This window comes from Conger conger, chromosome 3 (genome assembly GCF_963514075.1).
Source record: "Conger conger chromosome 3, fConCon1.1, whole genome shotgun sequence".
NCBI classification, from domain to species: Eukaryota; Metazoa; Chordata; class Actinopteri; order Anguilliformes; family Congridae; genus Conger; species Conger conger.
Genome location: NC_083762.1, coordinates 12,117,399 through 12,141,198, shown reverse-complemented (window position 1 = coordinate 12,141,198; position 23,800 = coordinate 12,117,399). Strand labels below are relative to the sequence as shown.

Genomic DNA, 23,800 nt, shown 5'->3' with positions numbered 1-23,800 from the left:
ACCCGGAGGAAACCCACACAAACACATGCAAACTCCACACAGAGAGGCCCTGGCCGACCGGGATTTGAACCCAGGACCTCCTTGCTGTGAGGCAGCAGTGCTACCCACTGCACCATCCGTGCCACCCTTGTCTCTGAACAGCAAAATACAATTAAATTAATAATAAATGAATGAATTTATTCTTCACACAGTATATTATAATGATATTTAGGTGCATAATACAAAAGGAACATTTTGCCAAATTATATGCTTTTTATATTATACCATGATGCTTATCATTCATTGCACTTTAATGCAATAGGAAAAGCTTATCTTCAATACATCACACACGCTTATTACCAGCTACAGCTACATTTTGTTTTCTCATCCTTTGTTGTGCCTTGGAACAACTATGGTTTTATTATGAATGAAATAAAATCTTACACAGTGTCAGAATTTTTAATTGACCTGCAGATGCCTCCTACTTGACTAATTAGCAAACTGTTAACTAATTCTCTTGCACTTGCTGTTCAAGGCTCAAAGAGCATCTACAACTACTTCAATAAGCACTTCAGGTGGAAAAACAAGCCATCTGCGAAGGATTTCAGGTAGACAAGAGTTTACTGACCCATGTAAAATGTACAACAAAAAAGGCATATAACTACATGTGCTTTCGAAAGTGATACTTACATTTCAAGACTTCATCTAAAAGGATCTCCCATCACTTTTTTACCAGGGATAACCACCTGATAACAGACAGTATTTTCTCTTTTCGTGCCCTTAAAAGCTGCTCATTTTGAGGATGTGCTTATTATGTTTCGCAGTCCAAATGGGTGGTGTCAATTTAGCAGATGCTCTTACCCAGAGAGCATTTCTGTAAGCATGCAATCTATTTATACTGCCGGACATGTACTGCAGCAATTCAGGTTAAGTACTGCACTCAAGGGCCCCGTTCCTCAAAATCATGCTTCCCAAAGGCTGAGACCTGCTGCTTTAACACCCTCCCTTTACCTGGGAGTCAGGTGCGAAGACAGTCTGGCCATCGGTAGGACTCATTTTTCAATTAATCACCTGGGAGGAAAGAAAACCAGGGCTGGATTTGGATTCGAGGCCCAGCTTTGACCACTGCTCAAGACAACACAGTTAAGTTTCAACTATCCAACAATCTTTGAACTTCAAGGTTAAGACTCTCATTACGCAACACCTCTCATTATCTCCTAATCACACTCCAGCATGTCACTAAAGTTTGCTATATATCCTGGAGATCTAATGTCCTGTAGGCATTTGTGTAGGATTATACTACTAATGAACAGCTCAGCGAGATTTCTAGCAGTTGAATGAGGTGAGTGATGTTCGGGTTGGAGTGAAAACATATAGGATGGTAGATCTTGAGGAATAGGATCGGGCAGGTCTGGTGTAAAGACAGGCAGCTGCCACACCACAAACATCTAGCTTCAACCAAAGTTTGATGTCTATCTCTCGGCCCCTCCTTTCCTGTTGGCTGCGGACAGTGCATGCCCATTCCGCATCCAAAACTACGGTGTGTGCATGACCTCATGAACTGGCACGGGTCTCATCAGCTGGCCGCTCGCGATTCGCCCAGAAAACACAGACGCTGATCGGCCCTGATGATTCTTGTTCCTCAAACGTTATTTGCGTCTCTACCCTTCCCCCAAATAACTGCCCTCGACTTAACCGTCCCCGTGTCAGATGCATTATCATTAGGAGTCCTGAGGCACTCTGTCGGGTCGGCCCGACGCTGTTCTCCCCAGCTCCCTCCGGAGAGCCCTGTCAGAAAGCACTTATCATCCGGCCCGGCCGAGGTCAACAGCTTCACATCTGGTTCACGAGTGTCAGCTTCCTCCTCCTCCTTTCGCCGGCCGCGGACAGAGTCTCCTGAGCAGTCCCCCGGGGCCGAGACGAACGCGGCCGCGTGTTTATTCAGGACGGCGGCCCGTCTCTGAAGCTTTCCCCTGCGCGTGGGGGCCGTTTGACAGGGGCCGCGTCGTAATTACAATCAGAATGCGAATAAGCCCCTCCGCCGCGCGCCTCCAAGGTTTCGGACTCCATTAACCTTTGCCCGCCTCTCCTCAGAAATACACGCGGTGATTTAGCCATTATCTCGAGGTGTCTGCGCGTAGACTTCGGCGCGCCATCGGCTATCCCGCGCGTGGTCAGTAGAGGAGCTGTGGTGAAGTGCTGTGGAGCTGCTGGGGCCAGCATCCTTCTTCGTCTGACGGGTCAGACACCGGCTAACGCAATAATCCATAATCAACGCAAACAAAACACGGTCCTACGAGCAGAAAGAAAGAACGAAAGCCCCGTTGCTGGAACTGCTGGCATTGTGCAATCTATTGTGCTTCCTAGTCCTCCTTGACAAAATGACAAGGCTCAGGGCTTAAGAGTGAGACGAGCTTGGCTTAATTACACGGTAGCTGACAGCTGGGCCGAATTCGAGTTGCATCGGACAATATCTTTTTTTCATGGATTTTTAGATTCCCGGGAAATAAGGATGGTGCGACTGAGAAAAGGTCATTTCATTCTTGAAACAAATTTAAAACTTCAGTCTCGCGTTAGCCGCGAGAAGAGATCAGAAACACTGTAATTCCAAGAGACAATGGCAGACATGCCTGTGATGCTATCTCCGACCCTGAACTCAAGTACACAAAAGTGAAAATGCAAGGATAATGATTTTGATACTCTTACACAGCAAGGCGCTCAACCACCATCACATCAATTTATTCCAATTTGTATTATTCTTAAGAATTGTGGGATAGGCAAACTTTTCGCCCCTGCCAATAGCATAGCTGCAAAAGGCACAGGTTTTAAAATGATAAGCTCTCTCAAAGGAGCAGAGAAACAACCTGCCCTTCTCCTCTGTAAGATTTTACCTATTATTTTTGCAAACACACAACAAACTGGTCAAAGAAACACCAGAACTCAATTTTCCCTGAAGAGACTCTTTCTGACTGAATGCTGCACCCTATACACGAATAATGGATTGCTATGTTCTATTGCAAGTACTGTAACCCCTGCCTACAATAAAGCAGAAAATTGAATTTTTACTTAATCCACTGAATTCAATACTTGGGAATGTTTTGCCCTGTTCTGTAGCTGCGTATACAAACCCGCTGCAGCATAATTCAATTGATGGAGCAAGAGGAATGTTATACTTTGATAAAGGTATTTTGATATATGTAATTGCTATTAATGTTATAATGATAAATAGTATTTTTGTATGATAATGGGGATGAAGAAGAGAAAAATTAAAAAAATATATATGAATTAGGATTTTTAAAATGTATTTATTTATTTTATTTCATTTCATTTTAAGAAGCCAGTGATCGTTGTTATGCTGAAAAGAGTATTCTCTCAAATTGCAACTACAACAGCAGTTAGGATGGAAAGCAATGGCCTATATTAAATAGATTATCAGCAGATTTAACTGCTAATTTTTCCTGATTCTTTAGATGTCCAATATTGTGGAAAACAACATTTTCATAAATAGTTAAAGTATCAACACGCAAAAGAAATCCACACAATCCGTAATTAAGGAAGTGTGCATTAATGAGCCGGTTGGACTTCCATAACTTTGTAACTAAACTATAAATCCGCCTTCGGAAGAAATCCAGACAGCATGCAGTTCCTTGCAGAACAGTTTGCCAATCAGAACAGCGGTTCATTGATATTAATGAGCCTTAAAGACACAGTCACTAAAACAGCCTGTTCTCTGTAAAGCTAATTAGAGGCACTGTAGAATTCTCTATCCAGTTTTACACGGACTGTAAAACTGGATAGAGAATTAAAACCACACAATTTATTCCTATGCATATCAGGATCTAAAATAAAACAGGTGTACAATATGGGACCTTTAACATACTCTTGATAAGTACTAAAGTATTAAGATTAGCCTGTATTGTACGTACTGATTGGGAATCAACCTGCTGGATGACAGCAATTCCTGCAACTGCAAATGTCTTTATGCAAGTTAGTTTAGCGCAGAAAGTGATAAGACTCGACAGTGACAATGCCATTGTGTTCAGCACCTCTACTAATTGCTACTCATGAAATTTTTCTGGTAAATTTGTCACCCTCTTTTAACAAGTGAGCTTGCTTCATTAAAATTACAATTATTGCCTCAATTACTTGATGTGCCATCGCCCGGGCCAGTTTATAATGGAGTCCATTTCTCAGCACTTGGAAATGACATAATGTAATAGTTACCTGGGACTGCTTGGGTTTTGCTATGCTTTTGGTTATGCATAATATTAATGCCAAATTATGTGAATGTTTTACAGCCTACATTGACTGGTACATTGGTCTGTAAATAGTTGATCGAAGCAGCATGTAATGGTTGTTAAATAAGTATTCTTTTTTTTATTCTTTCAAATTTTAACAAATGTGAGCCCCAAAATTTAGCATACTGAATGATGTATTACCAACCAGAGTTGTACAAGCCAGTGTCATGATTGGTTTTTCATTAAAAAAAAAAATAATGCAAGAAAACATGTATATCTGTGTACTGCAATTATAGCACCAACAAGCACCAGTTCCAGTCCAAGATGCTCATTCCTGGGGCACTGGTGAATGCAACCGCTCCACTTTAACCACGATCCTTCTCTTTGAGCAGCAGAATGTTATATATTCAATTTAGGAAAAAAAGAACAATAGCATGCAGTCACAATGAGAGCTATTGCTTTGTTTCTGTAGTGTGACAGAGCTAGGACAGAGGTGTCAGGATTTTCACCAGTTGTGGCCTCTTAGCACATATCTGTGGTGTGGTATTTTGTGTTTGAGAGCATTAGAAGCCCCTTAAAATGACATGCATTTCAGTGAAATATACTTACGTTTTCCTGATTTTCCAGACTAAGCAAATTGCCAGATGAATGCTGAATCCTGCATTTCTGACTGCATTTTCCACATTAGCCCTGAGGGCCGGATCCATGTGTTTGAGTGGCAGGGACCTCCCCAATAATGTGTGTCCATGAACACCTTCTGCTACAGAAGCAGATGAGAATATACTGTACTCTAAAACCCACATACACTCAGTGAGCATTTTATTACGCATTTATTAGACTGATTTTTTTAGACTTATTGGTCTTCTGCTGCTGTAACCTATTCACAGCCTTGCCCCTTCTCCTCTGAACCCACAGAACTGCTGCTCACTGGATGTTTTTAGTTTTTCGCACCATTCCCTGCAAACCCTAGAGACTGCTGTGCATGGAAATCCCAAGAGATCAGCAGTTTCTGAGATACTCAAACCACCCTCTCTGGCACCAACAAGCATTCCACGGTCAAAGTCACATAGATCACATTTCTTCCCAATTCTGACATTTGGTCTGTAAAACAGCTGAACCTCTTGACCATGTCTGCATGCTTTTATACCTTTAGTTGCTTCCAAATGATTGGGTGATTAGATAAAAGTATAAGCAAGCCGGTGTTGCATAAGCAAGCCGGTGTACAGGTCTACCTAATAAAGTGCTCAGTGAGTGTATAGTCTGTTCTGGAATACATCTAAATAATCTCAACACAGCATACTTCCTTACCATTCGATAAAGACAAACGCCGCTGGAGCTACAGAGGGATCTTACTGAACAGGGTTTTGATTGGTGCTGGATGATGCATTGGTCTGTGCATGTTTTGAGCAACATGCATTTTTCTGACAGGCCCAAATTTCACAAGACATTTGCCATTAACAGTGTGGGCTTGCTACGCTGTATCCCCTACCAATTCCAAACGAAACTTGAAGTGCCAATCTCTCTTCTCCGGAGCCCATTTAAAATCCCTTTTACTGTATATGGGTTTACATTTATTCATAGCTCGGCTCTCAAGGGCCTCTTTTGACAGGAAAACCTTTTTACATGTTATCTGCGGGTGTTAAAAACCGGGCATTACCTCACCGCGATGTTCAGCGGGGCTGACTGCGTTACAGGGAGCTCGCACCTTCGAAGTGCGTCGTTTTTTTCTTCTCTGTTCCCCCTTCTTTCTTTTTTTTTCTTTACGGCAGGCGATCCACGACCCGGGACAGGAGCCACGCGGGGAGCGGTATCCTCCCAAGGGCGAGGCACTCACGGTCGATTTGTATCGTTGCTTATTCACAAACGGAGGCTCTAATCAGATTATTTATTAGCGCTGTCTCCAGCGAAATATAGGCCACATGTCACGGCACAGCCAGGAAGCCTCAGCTCACACACGAGTCAATTGTTTTTATAATTAATTCCAGTTTAATATATTTCACTTCGGGCCCCCACACAGCACAGTAAATGAAAGAAGATTAATGTTACCGGTGCATATTCAGTGAAATTATTGACTCCGGGAGTGACAGATAGTTTGGAGGCAGGCAGACAAGGGGGTGGCGGAGGGGGTGGGCTGGCCGTTTGGAGCTGCCTCGCAAGCCCAGCCAGTCGCAAGTCAAGTCGGTTAGCGAGTCCTGCCACCGTCTTCCTTTTATGGCAAGTTGCCATGGAGATCGCTTCATAGCGAATAGGTGTTTTCTTATTACAGTAACCATAACCTTAACTGCATTGCTATGGCAGGGAGGAAAATGCCCTGTTCCCTACAGAATATATGGATTTACTGCACTTGCTGCATTGCAATCCTCTATGGGGATGCCAGCGATGCTCGCTGTATTAAAACATAACACTGTAATAACTCACAGTAGGAAGGGAAAGGAAAACAAAACCACACAAAGAAATAACACGACAAAAAATATATTCCGTAACCGCCGTTTATACGGCGTGTCTTTAAGCTGTATGTACGGGAAGAGGCTGAAACATCTCCACGTAGCGCGGGGCAGCTCCCTGCACGGGTCGATTGCAGCTGATTCATCAAAATCCCAGGCAATTACAGTTTAAATGTGATAACCATCTCGTAAAGGTGACAGGGTATAGCCTTTATTCTTTATTAATTACATTATTAAGTGAAAAATGTCAGGGGCTGGAGGAGCCGCGCCGATCTGCTGGCCGGTGAATCGGCAATCGTGGCCCGGCTCTTGAAGCAGAATATTAAGACGGCAATTAAGCCGCAGCCACATATAGTAACATCCCCGGGGAATCGCTGTCAAAACACATTACTGTCACTTTTACACAGTCTTCACGTTCACACATTGTGGGCCTTATCGTGCTGCCGTTATTCTCCGCGTTCTCTGCGGTACACGTTTTCCAACGTCAACGGGACGTTTGGGATGAGGGAGGGTGGTGCTGGTTTGATCAGCGGCGCCCCGTTTTGAACTGTTCCCACTTTTTCATAACTGTGCGGTTGTGTGACAGGACACCTGTGATCTTCGTAATGCTATAGAAAACCAGAGATTGATCGATAAATGGACATATGGATAGATACTGTAGATAGATTGTGTGTGAGTGTGTGTGTGTGTGTGTGTGTGAGAGAGAGAGAGAGAGAGAGAGAGAGAGAGAGAGAGAGAGAGAGATTTAGATTTTTTTTTGCTCAATTGGAACAGTATCAAACCATGAGATGTCAATATGTCAAATCCAGTTACAAGAATGGGTATGAATCTTTAATGCAACCTTGAGCAAAATCAAAGTCAGGGCTGGAACCTGTCCACTGCTCTCTTTTAAAGGTGGGGAGAGGGATGGGCTGGGGTGTCCGTCCTGGGAGAGAGAGCAGAAGAACTGGTGGCCTGATCAGTTTGTGAGAGCAAAGAGCAAAGGTCTTTACTCAGCAATTTGCCTGTTTAAAGCATGCAAGGCCTTTGTGATGTCCACCATCTCTCTCTCTCTCTCTCTCTCTCTCTCTCTCTTCCCTAGATATTACATCCAGAGTGCATCAAGTATAGGTAGATAGTACTCTGGGAAAGTGGAAACATAGGTTCATTTCATTTTTGGGGGAACTGCCCCTTTAATCTTAGGTAGAATTTATCTAAAATGTCCATGTATCCTATCAAAAAGCTATTTAATTACTTTTTAATGAGGCCATTTGTTTAATTAAAATTATCCATGAATTCAGCACATTTCTTGCTTGCCCCTGAGAAATTAATGGACAACTAAAAATAAATATTCAAAACATCAGACAGAGTAAAATCATTCATAAACATTTCTGTTTGAAGGTCTGAAATGAATTCATACAGCTGATCACAATCATCCCAGAAGCTTCTGAAATTGGCTGAATGTTTGTCCTTCTGAGAAAGGCGGTGTGATTGTGGATTCTTCTCACTATAGTAATTACTTGCTGCCTTTCAGTCAGAAATTCCCGTATGATTCTTAGACCTGTAATCAAAACAGCTGCACTACGCATTAATTCTTATTTGAAGTAATACAGTTTTGCTAATATTATACTGTACATGGTATATATTGATATGTTGGGCTCTGAAATGACAAGGAATACCTCAAAGTGCCCTTACAATGATACAGCATATCATTCCCTGGTACCTCAGCAATTTACAGCTCGCCATAACCTTTACAGCTGGCTGGTGATCTGGTTGAAGCGTGGGTTGTGTAGAGTGCAAAAATAAGGTGTTCTAAGCAATCTTCACAGCTTTAGTGTTATATACTGTGCAGTATGATGGGACGGCTTCTATGTTTGGTTTAGGCGCTCTAAAAGGGGGTAAAATATAGGCCTCTATTTCCCGAGCATTCAGGAAATGTTTTAGAGGTTGTGTAGCCTCAACCATAGCTTATGGACACACAGTGCAAAACAAGGTCTGGCATTCTCTGGTGCTCGTTCCCCAATGGAAGCTCCTGCAGTGCATTTCTTTGTATAGCACTGCGGTGTGTCATAGCACTGCCGTGTGTCATAGCACTGTGCACTGTGTATGTCATAGGACTGCGGTGTCATAGTACTACGCTGTGTCATAACACTGTATTGTGTCATAGCACTTTGGTGTAACATACAGGGGCACTATGACGTGTGTCATAGCACGGTGACTCTGGTATGTCATAGGACTGTGGTGTCATAGCGCTGCTGTGTGTCAAAGCAGCATAGTGTGTCCTATCACTATGCTGCGTCACAGCAGGAATGAGTATAGTATCGAGTCCATCACTTTAACCAATTATTCAAATAAAACAATTACTACATATGGCAGCTCCATAGTGGTGGTTTGGGAATTGCATGTTTGTTTTGCTTTTTGTTTTTTCACCAGAAGGCTGCGGGTTTGAATCCAAGGTCAGTTTAAATGGCAGACAGTTCCTTGACCTGAATTGCTTCAGAAAAACCTCCATCCATATAAATGGATAATAAAGTAAGCCATGAAGCTGGCCCAGAGTAATGGCATTTGCAATGCAACTAAACAATGGAAAGGAATGGCATACATAAAATCCCAAGCTGAACCTCTTACAGGATTTAACTGAAACTTTGGCACTTACCGAAAATTATGACTTTGTTAAATTAATTTGCTACAGCAGTTATCATTGCAGAATGCTCTGAAAATTGTTTAATAGAGTAAGTTTTATTTAGTTTAATTTTACACTCAATTTGCTGTCCAGTATGTTCTTGCTATCAGAGTATCAAACAGATCGAGCGAATGAGAGTTTGGATCCTTGTGTTTCATGGATATTGGGGCTAAACATTAGAATGACATGGACAACTCGGACATATTTCAACTCAGATATATTTAGTGTGTGTATGGGAGGGAGGGAGAGAAAAGAGACTTATTCACTACATATTCATAAAAAACATAAAAACATACTGTATATCTATATGATCTATATTCCTTTAAACTCCCAAACTGTCCCAACGAAAACACAGTATACACTGTGTAATCTAAAGTACAGTTCCAGCTCCCATGTGTCCATACTGCACACTTCCCGCTGTTATAGGCGGTGAATGAAAGTGTACTGTTTTGACACTGGGGCTAAAATGAATGTGAAAAGGGCTGTTTGAACAGTGCCAGAGAACTCTGACAAAGTCAGCAGAGCGAGGTCTTTGAAGATCTTCACAGTTTCTCCGCAACAGTCCCTTTTATCTGTCTTACTGGGCTGGGAAAAGCACTGCAGTCCTGCAGCAGACTGCCAAAGACCATCTCGGGGCTTCAAGCCAGAGTGGCTAAACTGTCGGAGTTACACTTCCTTTCCCAGAGACGACATAGCAGGTCGGCCATATTGGATCAGACAGCTTGTACACGGGAGGAAATGACTGACATATGGCAATGCCTGGGCCTTTCATATGCTACGCCATGGCAAGTTATGAAATCAATAATCTGCACTTGGCTGTAGCCCCTTTTATATTCGTTTGATGAGAACAATTTGAAAAGCCTGGTTGTTTGCCCACCGAGGCCGGCATATTCAACATGTGCCAGCGGAAGTTACGTTCAATTTCTCCCCGCCCACCAACCTATAAAGGAGGACGCTAAACTGACAACGTCAAGGAAATATTCAACCATTGAATATTCATGATTTTTCTTTACTTCAAGGGTTTATAATCCCTTTTATTCACAACTACCACAACAGTATGTGCCATTTCATAACAGGCTGTTCTTCAAACTTTATAGACTTGACTTGCACTTTCGATGCTTTCCCATCTGCCAGTTTATCCCATTGTAGCTGTACACAGTCACTATACATTATCTATGTAAACAGCCACTATGTACGCAAAAACGTCACTATTCAGTCACTATGTAAATAGTCACTATGTACAGTGGGCTCAAAAATTATTGGCACCCCTGACAGAAAATGAACAAACAATACTCAAAAAAATTCTAAACAATATATTTATAGACAAACTCAAAATACCAACATGTGATAAATACTGTGCTATATTAATGTTTCAATGGAACCAACAAAAATAATTTACTGATTTAATAAAAAATCAATTTCCTCCAAATCAATGTTTCACAATTATTGGCACCCTTAAAGATTATTGTAAATAACACCTACCAAAATTAAACCAGGTATTAAATTCCAGTTATTTAAGTTTATCTATGTGTTAAGGAACTGTATTGAGTGATTACATCACTTACTGTTTCACTAGGGTATAAAAATGAGGTAACACACATGCAATATCCCTTTGTCATCCAACACCATGAAGAAAACAAAAGAATTGGCAGTTCAAAAGAGGCAGATGGTCGTAGACCTTCATAAACGTGGTAATGGCTTGATTGAATATACCACTGAGCACTGTCAGAGCAATTATAAAAAAGTTCAAAAGATATGAAACTGTTGAAAATCTCATGGGTAGAGGACGCAACTGCATCTTGCCCCCCAGGATACTAAGGAGAATGGTGAGAGATGCAACAAAATCCCCAAGGATCACAGTGAAAGAATTGCAGGCCTTGGTGGCATCTTGGGGTCACCAGGTTTCAAAAAGCACCATCAGACGCCACCTCCATAACCACAGCCTCATTGGAAGGGTTGCCAGAAGAAAGCCTTTTCTGACCACAAGACACAGAAGAAGGGCCTGGAGTTTGCCAAACGTCATTTACATTATGACTGGAAAAAGGTTCTCTGGTCAGATGAGACCAAAATTGAACGTTTTGGTCAGATACAGCATCGGTATGTTTGGAGTAGGAACAGAGATGCATACAAGGAGAAGCACCTCATACCCACAGTGAAATATGGTGGTGGGTCAGTCATGTTTTGGGGCTGTCCAGCACATTGTATTTGAAATGAAACTATATGAGGTAAAGTGCAGACTTGAAATACCTTTAATTTGCGGATATTAAAGTCCATATCAGATGAAATTACATCCCTTTCTATACCCAATCCCCCCATTTTAGGGGACCAAAAATATTTGAGCAGTTGGCTTCTCCTCTGATTAGAGAGGCGTATTCAATTGCTTCCTTGGTGCAGGCATGGGAAAGCATTCAGTAGTCTTGATTCTAGGCTTTTGCTTGCCTTTAAAGATGGTTGCAGAGGCGATGAAAGTAATAAATAAGTCTAAATAAAATCATGCTGCATGAGAATGTGGATATGTCCCAACAGTATCATCCAAAAAAACCAAGAAATATTGCATGGAACATTCTGAGGTTGGAGGTCCCATGTATAAACCCCCCAAAACCCCCTCAAGCCCCCCGCCTCACCAGCACACTTAGGAGCATTAACTACGAGACCACACCACCCTCGCCTCTACTCTCAGATTAGAATACACTGGCGTGTGCTAACCCTACCTCTGGTGATCTCCTGACCAGTAGTGAAAGACAAGCATCAGAAGGAGCAGAGATTCTCCCTGGACACATTTTGTGTGTGTGTGTGTGTGTGTGTGTGTGTGTGTGTGCGCGATAGACACAGTGGTTGCGATCGTAACAGAAATACCGTAGCTAGACAACGCAATCAGATTACTCTGGCATTAAATTTTGATAAGAGCGACCTTATCGGGAGGCAACCGATCAGATTGTCGGTCAGATAAGGACCGTCATTTCCTCTTATAGAAATGGTGCCTTCTAAGCTTCTTCATAAACATTTTTTTTTCTTTTTTAGATCTTTGTGATTTATAAAGCAGCTCTTTCCTCTTTGAGCCGGAAAAAACAAATGTTTATCTGTCAACTTAATCAAATGAAACCAAAAGCCCTTAGTCCTCAGTTTTGAACGAGTAATTAAAATGAGCTTTTATAACATTCTATTAACAAATGCAATGTTAGTTAAAATGAATTTTTTTGTGCATATTATTATGACTTTACATTATTCTCTGGGAAATGAGCTCAAGCAATAAAGCAGAATTCATACTGCGATTTGTAACTGAAAGGGCGGGACGAAGCACACTGCGGATAACTCAGACGCCCGCTCCAGGGCGTGACACACACTCCCTGAAGATCCTTTCAGCTTACTGCTAAATTGTTCTGGAACTCAGTAGAATCTCTCAAGTGGTTGATGGTAAAGCATTACCGATCCACCACCATATTGGACGGTATGTATGAGTTACTTTTCCTGGCATGCATCCTTCATTGTAAGCTATATATATATATATATATATATATATATATATATATATACAGTACTGTGCAGAAGTCTTAGGCACGCTAGACTTTATTATATGTATGTTTATTTTTTTGTGTGTGTTCATATAAAAGAACACACTTGAGATTTCCAAATATTCATTTTCCAAAAGATTTAACTTAATTCATTTTCCAAAATAAATGTTTGTATTTCATTGAGAAAAGTAACATATTACTGTAAGCAAACTGACTACTTTTTACATAAAAACTTGATCAAGGCTGTCTGAGATCAGAAGCAAGGAGTCAACCAAAGTCGGCAGAAGAACTGTGGAAAGTTCTCCAACATGCTTAGAAGAACCTCCCTGCTAATTGTCTTGACAATCTGCAGGACAGCGTTGGCTATCTCAGAAAAGTGATGCAGTTTTAACACCGAAGGGTGGTCACCAAAAATATAGATTTGATTCAGTTTTTAACTATTTTGCCAAATTACTGAAATGTAATGTAAAATGTATAGTATGTTTATTTAGGACCTTTCATTTCATTATTTTTGAAAGAATCTTATCTGTACCAATTGTTATACAGGTGCCTAAGGTGCCTATATATATATATATATATATATATATATATATATATATATATATATATATATATATATATATATATATAGGGTGGCTTGTAGTGTTGTGGTTAAGGTACATGACTGGGAACTGCAAGGTCGGTGGTTTGATTGCTTTGGTTACAAGCGTCAGCCAAATGATATGTACTGTAATATACATGGTGAGGTGTACATCCAAAAGTAGTTCCAGTGATGCTTAGCCGCACAGTAAGTTTGTGTCAGAGAGAGCTTTCTTTATACAAACCCTCAAAACATTCTGCTATGCAAGTGGACTTTGAGACTTGCTATGCTTTGAGACTTGGTGACACCAAGATGCAACTACATTATGCCGCGCTTGAGCGGTGACCCCCTTGGGTTCTTTGCATCGATCGCGCACTTGCATCCTCTTCCTGGCAAGTTTGCAACTGCTCCAGATGTTCGAAACCATTTGATTGTGTATAATTTGCGGCCATTATCTGATTTATGTGAGGTCAACAACCATCTGTCACTTCCCATTTGACAGCCCATTGACTTTCCACAGGATGATAAGGCAAGGAAAGGAGTGTCGCATGCTTATCACCTCATTTTTAACACCTGAGAGGAACAGGAACTGGTGGATGGCCACAATGCAGTTCAATAAGTAGAACTTTCAAGCAGGTGTACCTAAAATAACATGTAAGGACGAAAATGAGTGCGATGCCAATATTTCTCATAAAAAATAGTTTTTCTTCATGAACAAGATTCATTTACAGATGAAGTGTATTACAGTATAAGTATACAGTGCTCCCATATGTTTGCCCAGAACATATAGCTCATTATCTGTGTTGTTTATTTTATACAGCCTATTTCCCTCATTTTCATCAAGGGAGCCAATAATTCTGAGCGTGGCCATCTGTACGCCGCTACCAGTAGAATTTGTTTATCCATATTTTACTCAATAAATAAGAGCTTGTGTAGTGAAAATGCTTCACACAATCATTTGTAGCCATTAAATTTACTGGTCTCAGAGGAAGTTTTGCAATGCGATGCAATAGATCTACCAAACTCATCTTTGCCACGGAATTCCCTGCATGGAGGGAATTCAGCTACCTTCATGTGCTTCATCTTCTGTTTCTTACCTGCACTTGTGAAACACAAGCTTTTTTAATTAATCAGATACTTCTTTTTGTTTTGTTTTTTTAACTTAAGAAAGGTACAGATATTCATATTCTGTCCATTTTACATAACAAGAATGTAATGTTCAGACCCCTTGAACTTCTTACAGGGGAAATCAAGAAAAATACATCATTATCTTAATTTGTAATGTTTAGAATTTGTACTTTTTGTACTATGGCTGGGTAGAAAGAGTCATTATATCTTTATGAATATAAGAGGCAGTTTAAAGCAATATGTAAGAAGTGTTTTCTTTGCTCCCTACATCAGTGTAATTACATGGTATACACAAACACACACACACACACACACACACACACACACACAGACACACACGCACATGCAGACCTCAATTCCAGAAAATGTGTATGTGATGATGTGAAGATTTCTGCCAACGCGTTTGAGACGCGCCCAGGTTGTGAACCACCTCAGATTGCATCCACACCATTTCCAAACCATCAGTACACGCGCCCACCAGCTGACCCGCTACTCCAAAACGCTCCCTCAAGAGCCCTTTAGAGAAACATTATCATCATCGTGAGTGCCTGGTAGCATGTAGCACTGCTGATTATCCGGCTTTGTGTTTGTACCCTAACACACGGACGTACTGTATGTGCACACAGACATTAGCGTAAAATATGAATATATTCTCAGTGTAACAAGGTCACATATTTGTATTAGTGTGGCTGGTGTTAGCTTCATTCAGGCATCAAGCAAGAGATAAACAAAGGAATGAGTAATGCTGTATAAATATACACAATATAAAAAGAATAATTTCTGACTATTATCTTATATGGGGACACTTTAAATGACGCTGCTGCAGCAATGGAGACAACTCATCTGCACATAAACAGAATGTAACTGGGCAAAATTACATCTTAATGGCAAAGACATTTCATTTCCATGTGTTACATCTCCTTTACAGACAATTTTTCTTGACTGATCTCATGTCAATTTGCTTTGTTGGCATGACAAAATACCACATTTTGTATTGCCAAATATACAGCATTAAAGAAAATATATAACATACATCTAATGCCGAACAATACCAAAAGACTACACACACTCCATATGCATCCTTTTGCATAACAGTAGCGGAAAATACAAGCAAGAGCACAAGGTGTGTGACTAGCTAAGCCACAGGGAGACTGTGCATTCCAACCAGCCGTCTGCAGTAGCAGGGATAGGATTTTTGCCAAACACTACAATTCTCAAAGCGGGTGAGAAACTGACAGACAAAACTGCCTTCATGTTTCTGTCGCCCACATAAAAGGCCGTTTTGGTGCTGATAACATAATTGCTGAACACACACCCTCACCCACACACAAACAGGCACACAATGTGTAGGGGGATGGGGGGAAGGGGGGGAACAGAAACATAGAGGAGCTTCGAATTATAAAACGCTACTGGATTATTTGTGCCTGTGGCATGCCTGAAAAATCAACGTTTTTAAAATCGCTCAGTCCTTCCTCATTAGAAAAATGTACAAGAAAAGACATGCTTCTGTGGCAGGCCGATATTTAAAAAGAGACTTCTTCTGAATGGGGAAAAACAGTGCTTAATGCATCAGATGAAGGATTGTTATCTGGGTCTTGTGGTGTGACAGCCGTACGGAGCCGGAACGTCGATCCGATCGGAGCCAACGCGTTACGTCACATCCACGTTTTACCAACACGCTCCGTTCTGTTTTCTGCACACAAATTCATTTGTCACATAACCGCATAAGTGCGGAAAGATCCCGCAGATGAACACGGAGTGCGAAACCACTGCCGGACTCACCAGAGTTCCTCTTGGAGATAAATTTGAGATTGATGCAGGCTGCGGAGCTGATAAGGAGGAGGAGCAGGGCCGAATGCTTCATCTTTCAGACTTCTGTGGCAGCTGAAAAGGGAAAAAACACAAGCAATGTGAGAAGGACAGAACTAACATCTGGGGCCAGATCTCTCTTAGAGCAGCCAGGGGAAATCTCTGCTCCTAACACTGTCTGATATTAGGATTTTTTTAATATATGCCATGTTTTTTTCTAGAACAATAAAATCTAAAATCGTAAGATCTGTTACCATTATCAGTGTCATTCCATTGGAAAACAACTCATTTCAAAGACACCCATAGCCCACATACAGTATACTGTAAATGCATTATTTCTCTCTCTCTCCCCCTCTCTCTCTCCTTCTCTCTCTCCTTCTCTCTCTCTTTCTCTCTCTCTCTCTCTCTCTCTCTCTCTCCCTCCCTCTCTCTTTCTCAAAAAACTAAGAAGCCCTGATTCATGCCATGATGCACATTGTCAGCCAGAGTAAAGGGAAAGATATAAAATGTAACTTAGTTAACCACTGACAATGAAAGGCTGTATTTGAGGGAAATTCAAAAAGATAATGACATATCTTGCCAACGCACACCACTCTTGCTTAAGTTTAAAGAATAACCGATTTCTGCACTTTAAAAATACCATTGTCACTATGGGAACAGTACGATTTTCCACCTAGCTGCAACGCGCTGTCTGCAGCAGTCCGACTGTGCCATTTCTACACAGCGTACAGTACAGGGATCGATTTGGAGGGGAAAACGATGAAAGGAAGGATTAGCCCTTCCTGATGTGTGCTACATAATCCTAATTAATAAAGGCTGGGTGTATGGGACACGTAAGGTTCAGTGCTCCAGCCCATTGTCTGGATTCAGGGACTCCCACTGACCTCTTCTGAAATTTCACCAGCACAGTTTAGTGGTTTAGTGCAGACCCAATCTGCAGACTTTGATTGTGTAAGTGTTCAGATGTAAATTAGGTCAGGTAAAAGTTCATAACTTCAATGGCTACTGGGAAAGCATTAGCAGTGGTTCACTTGATCTCGGAAAAAGAAATAAAATGAAACACATCTATCTGTGTGAGGTCAGGTAGTACATTTCAAGCAAAGATTCAATTGCCAAAACAACTCAAGGATAACGTTGTAGAAAGGCACACAACAGGAGAAGCGTGTAATCATTCCCTGAACATCAAAAAAATCATTAGAAATCCGTAGGTGTATCGTTCCACCTTGACACTGCCAAAACCAAGCTGTCTCCAAAAAAGCTACAGTCTACATAGCAGCTTTTAGTTAAAGTAAAAACAACCTACAATTATTATATTGTTTTTGGACCCGAACAAGAGGGCATAGTGGAAAATAAAGGCAAATGTTACACTAATATTCGGAAATATTTTTCAACGGCTGCCAATACATGAATATATGGAACAGCTTGACAGCTTGCCAAGTCAGGCTAATAGATAGAGACATAATAGTGTTTTCAGTGATCTCAAATATCTCTCTCTCTCTCTCTCTCTCTCTGGCACACACGCATGCACACACATATGTGGACACGCACACACACACACACACACATATGTGGACACGCACACACACACACACACACAAACACACACATATACACTTACACACACAAAGAACATCATTTCTGCAGGTTATACAACAGCCATTATGGCCTCTGCATGCTGTTGAGTGAATGAGTTTCTTTTTGTACAGCCTGGTCCATTAGTGTTCTGTGAACTGCCAGTGCTGTTTCGCAACACCTCATTCCATGTGACAGCTTTGCCTTCAGCTATTGGAAGAAGCCAAACTTTTCAACTGTTGCCATACATAATAGGGAATTGAAAAATAAGTATTCACCGGCTGTCATAAACAGTAGTAAATGTCTTTCCCCAGCTATTTACAAATGTTTTCCAACTGTTGATGTGCTCTTTCTTTATGTTCAGTTCCCTTCTGAATGGAAAGCAGCGGGAAGAGGTTTCTAGTTTCTGTAGTTTTCATCGAAGTCCAGTTATCAAGTTTTTTTTGTTCAGTCGCAAAAAAATCAATTTGGCCTAACAAAGAGAGATGACAACTTGGACAACATGCACCGAATGAACACAAACACACACACACACAGATGCACAAACAGTACATAGATGCACACACAGGCTCATACAAACGTACAAGAACACCACACACCACAAAGCAGTCAAAATGTTTTCCCAAACAGTGCCAGCAAAAGGGCAGCCAAAACTAAGCACGCCATCAGCAAAAACAAAGTCATTTTTATACACCGTCTTCCTCACTCACTAACCCCCCCCCCCCCCCCCCCCCAACCCAAAGCAAACCCCATTAACGGAGAACTGAATGATAGCTTAGAGAAAAGTTGATCCTGCTTCTGATTAATGCAACAAATCCCTTCCTCATTACTTGTAAGTGGGGATAATTTCCAGCTAATAAAATCAGGCCTAATATTGTTCTAAGTGTGGTTCCTTGCTAGCGGGCAGAGAGCGAGAGAGAGTGCCTCTTCTTGTTCCTAAGCTCTCTTGAGCCTAATAAATCTACTCAGCCTCATAGTCACTCGCTACTTCAGTGGAGTCAGTTATTGTGGTAAGAGGTACTACAGTGCTGTCCACCAATGACGAGGCCATGTAAATTCAACTCATTTATATTTCACTACCCAGGGCGACAGTATGTAGACACTAAATATACCGTACACGACGATGCACAAGGTATCTATAGGCCATAGGGCACATGGTGCATGAAGTTAGGACTCATACGTTTCCTCCAAAGGGGCACCTATGGATAGTTGGGGGGCTTGTTCTGGAGAAGGAGCGGATGATCTCTACATGCATAATTTCACAGGCATAAAAAGTTTTTCAGGCCGCGGGACTGCGCCCCTCCTCTACCGTGGCTCTCCTTTCTTTCTTTATCTCTCTCTATCCCCCCCCCCCCCAACTCCAGACACATACACACAGCCCTCCTGGGTCTGTAAGCCAAGGCTGCGATGTCCAATTCCCTTCAAACAAATGAGACCCATGCTCATTGTTAATGTCCTCTGAAACACGGCTCACTATGCATTCCTTAATCAAAGAGATGGATCGCACAATGCCGCCAAACACTACGGCGGCACTTAGCTACAGTGAGGCAGGAGTAATGACGTCTGTGTGTCTGTGACGTTAAGCTCCATTCAATCTACAGCAGAAAAGACGCCCTTCACAGGCAGGGGTACTTCAACCAAAAAGTGCCATGTTAAAGCTGTCGTAGCGGTCTAGCTTTACTGATACAGAACTAGACGTGCAACTCAACTCAACTTGCAGGTTCTTGGTTCAATTCCCAGTTGGCTGAATGCAATGGAGCCCTTCAGCAAGGTTTAAAACTTTGGAGTTACTTCAGTAAAAAACACCCCGCTGTTCAGTGAGAACAGAGTTTATGTAAAAGAATATCAGCCGTGAGAGTCAACTCATCCTGAATAAGAGCACCTGCTAAACGCCTAAAATGTAAAACGGTGCCAATTCCCCAGGCTCAGGAACTCTGTCCATGGCTCCCCACATTAAATTCAGAATTATGAATGGCTGCCATCCGGTGATCTCGCTGCGTTGTCATTGGCCACCCGGGGAAAGCAATCTTTCACTGCTCAGTTTCACCTTAACGGCAACCTTAAGGGCGTTGTTGTTTTTAACTTACTTCACCTGCTGTCAGCGATGAGAGAGAGAGAGAGAGAGAGAAAGAAAAAGTTCCATCGTAATTATAAAGTTGAATGCTTGCCACCACGTTCATGGTGTAAGTGGCATGTAAATTTTGCTTCGGGAGAAGACCCACATAAATCACCGGGGGTCCGTGCCACACTGTTTTTTTTGTTTTTTGGTATTTGTTTCCTCACAGTTTGTTTCTCCCCGCTCCTGATATGAGTCACATCAAAGCAAAACGCTGCAAATGCGCTTGGTGACAAGAGGATTGTTTACAGGCCGTACAGAGAATACGAAAAAGGCTCTAAACTGTAAGATTGGTGGAGGGGGGGGGGCCAGATGGTCAATTTTTGGGCGTGAGTGAAGGGTTGGGGGGCAGTGGACAGAGCTCAGAGCACATGGGGAGCTGGCTGTGAATGCCAATGATCCTAACGTAATGGTGCAGCTGCAAATGTTACGGTTTTTCCACAAAGAGACACTATAAAAGCAAAATAATAAATAAAATAAAGAATAAAAAAACAGGACGCTATTTTCATTCTTTACAAACTGCTAGACAGGCAGAGAGGCCATTAGGTCTTCTTTCCAGGTATATTTGCATTAAATATTTAACCATTTCCATTAAACCGTCCCTTGAAAACTTACATTTGTTGTCTGCGCCACGCTATGAGAGGCTTTTGCTCAGGACAAATTTCGGCAATGTTACGTGGCTTCTCTTCCTGATGTTAAGCAATGAAGTCTGCAAGCCTGAAATGACAGTGATTTTGAGGGACTGAAATAAGCTTTTAATCCGCTAGAGTCACAATAAAGCTCAGCCCTCTCATGTTCCTGCACTCCATATAACATATAACATGATATGCACAGGCATACGCCAAAATTTCCTCCATATTCGCTGCTACGCCTTGCACAGGTAAATAGCTAAACCTCACATCTTTTTCCAAGAAGTCCCAAAGCAAATTACGTGCCGACATGATCTCTCGGCTTAAACCGTTATGATTCTCAGGGTAGTCTTTACTTCAGAAGGCATAATGAAGGCCCTAGTGTTGAAGTCTCAGGTTGCCTATCAAAGCTGATGAATTCAAATTGAATTTTAAATTGAGGGGTAATGGGCGTAGGGACTTGACTCAGACTGCAGGACACTCAACAGCTGTCCAGGCAGCTAGCATGGGTGCTATTTCCATAGACCCTGGTGTCTACCCCTCCGGGGGAAGGTAGGGCCTGAGCTTTTAGATGACTCCATCATCTTCTTCAAGTTGTGCTATAATCTTGTAGTCACACAGACACGCGCAGACACACACACACAGAAACGCGGGTGAGTACACACAAACACGCGCGCAGGCACACAAACACACGCGCATACACATTGCCGCACATGTGTACACACAAACATGAGCACATACACACAAACACAAGTTCATACACACAAGAACGCGTATATACACACACATGTGCACATGCAGAAACGCACACAGGCACGCACACAAATACACTCACACATGTACGTGCACAAACACCCACACACCTTCATGTGCTACAGTACTTCTCCCTGTTTCTAACAGGGAAAGGATTACAAAATGGCTGTATCCTGTATGGACTGAAGTTCAGTCTGCTTCCTCACATTGATACTATCTGCTCGTGTCCCCAACCACAGTCGATGGATGAAGATGAATAGCCTTTTGCCTGTGATCCATGGTGTGCTGACCAAAGTCTGGCTACTACTTCCTGCATTAAATCCACTTCCACTTCAGTTAACTTTATAGCTGCAATTATTGGTGAGGTACACTGACAAACCATTGCGCAGCAACGTCTCAGAACCTATATATACAGTGCTAAGGACTGACACAACAGTATAAAAATAAAGAAAACAGTTTTTGTATTGAGCTGATGGATCAGATATAAAAATATAAAAAATATGATCCCACTATAGTATTATGGAAATGATTACATACTGTAGGTCATTGTGCCGTTTGGTTTCCATGACATCTCTTTGCCTAAACAATGAAGGCAGTTTGAGCATTTAGATCGCCGCACAGTACCCGGAGTACAAAGACAGAGCAGATGTTTTTGGAGAAGAATACCCTGATGGAGAGTACAATTGTACACGACTTCCTCTGTCATAATAATCATCTCAATTTACCTGCTATCACGCTCCTGTTTTAATAGTCCAGTCATAGCCGTCATTTTCCTTAACTGTAAATGCCAGTTTGGAGTCCTCCGTACACAATACAGTGAACAGTAGCTCCCACCGTAGTGCACAGGATAGCTCATACTGTAAAGTGTTGGTATAAAGTGCAGAGATAGGCCGATAATCTGCACCATAATGGATGCCGCTGCACCTGTTCGGCAGTGAGACTAATTGCATGCCACACATCACCATTACACCGCCATTAAGCGGCTGTAAAACACCCGGGTGAAAATGGCGGACTGTTTAAGGAGACAAGCTGAAAAACACCCAGGCTTGTTCGTCGGATCTCCGGTATCGATCCCCCCCCCCCACATTTCTCACCTTCTCGTGGGTTCGCGGAGTCACAGATGGGCCCGCGATCAATGGGCGAGCGCTAACGCTAACGCGCTTCACACAGGCTAGCAGGGGAAGACTGAGGGGGGGGGGCGAAGCCGCGGTTTAATTGCGTCCGCCGAAGCTTTTATGAGACGCGGGGCTGAATTACAGCAGCGGGGAACGCACAACAGCTGATGTCAATCAAGCAATTACGCCTTCCGCATTGCCGATTCAGCGAAATTCGCTTTGAAACGCGCAAATAAACACAGATCCAATAAGGCACGGGCCGCACATTAGACGAACGCGAGCACGCCGCAATAAGTTATTAATTGTTCCGCGGAGCTGACCACCAGAGCGTTTGTGCATGCATTAGCCACCACCCCGGACCCATAAATAAGAACCGTAAGCCCGGCCTTTCCTAATTAAATGCTCACCCCTTCCAGTGATCGCCAGGGAAAACGAGACGGCCCTATTTGGTAGCAGTCCATCCAGCAGCGTCCTCCTACTCACCGACAGACGTGTCATTGCCCCCCCCCCCAGCCCCCACTCTGTTATCTAGCAGCCTCTGTGTGTCCTGCCCACTATTAGCCACCTGATTAAAAAGCCGGCCGCTCGCTGTGAAACACACTGGCAGGGCATGCAGCCATTCACACGCAGGAAATTGCATTTGTTACAAAGACTAATTGGCAGATCCAGAATGTAATCCAGAAAGTAATAAGTTAATTCCACTAAATGAAACACTCCCTGGAATAATTTTTTCTCTCTCTCTCTCTGAATCGAGGAACTTTTCACATTCATCTGCAAAGTAGAGCGATGGAGAGAACCTTTGACCTTAGACCTTTATCATAAAAGTAGAACTATGGAGAGAACCTTTGACCTTTATCAGCAAAGTGGAGTGACTGAGATAACTTTTAACCTTTGACCTTCATCAGAAAAGTAGAACTATGGAGAGAACCTTTGACCTTTATCAGCAAAGTGGAGTGACTGAGATAACTTTTAACCTTTGACCTTCATCAGAAAAGTAGAACGGAGAATATTTAACCTTTATCAACAAAGTAGAGAGATGGAGATGACCTTTGACATTTGACCTTTGACCTTCGTCCGCAAAGTAGAGAGATGGCGTGGACCTTTGACCTTTGACCTTCATCAGCAAAGTAGAGCGACGGAGAGGAACTTTGACCTTCATCAGCAAAGTAGAGCCATGGAGATGGACCTTTGACCTTCATCAGGAAAAGTAGGGCAACGGCAATAACCTTTGACTTTCATCGGCAGACTAGAGCAACGGCGATA

At 42.2% G+C, this 23,800-nt stretch overlaps 1 protein-coding gene across 1 annotated transcript in view; it reads right to left on the bottom strand.

Moving 5' to 3' along the window:
* Positions 1-16,428, bottom strand: part of il1rapl2 (interleukin 1 receptor accessory protein-like 2) — a 236,921-nt gene extending 220,493 nt beyond the window's left edge. The window contains exon 1 of the mRNA XM_061236197.1: positions 16,326-16,428. Within this exon, the coding sequence (XP_061092181.1) occupies positions 16,326-16,407 (82 nt within the window). The 5' untranslated portion in view covers positions 16,408-16,428. The remainder of the gene's footprint in view (positions 1-16,325) is intronic.
* Between the last annotated feature and the right edge of the window lie 7,372 nt (positions 16,429-23,800).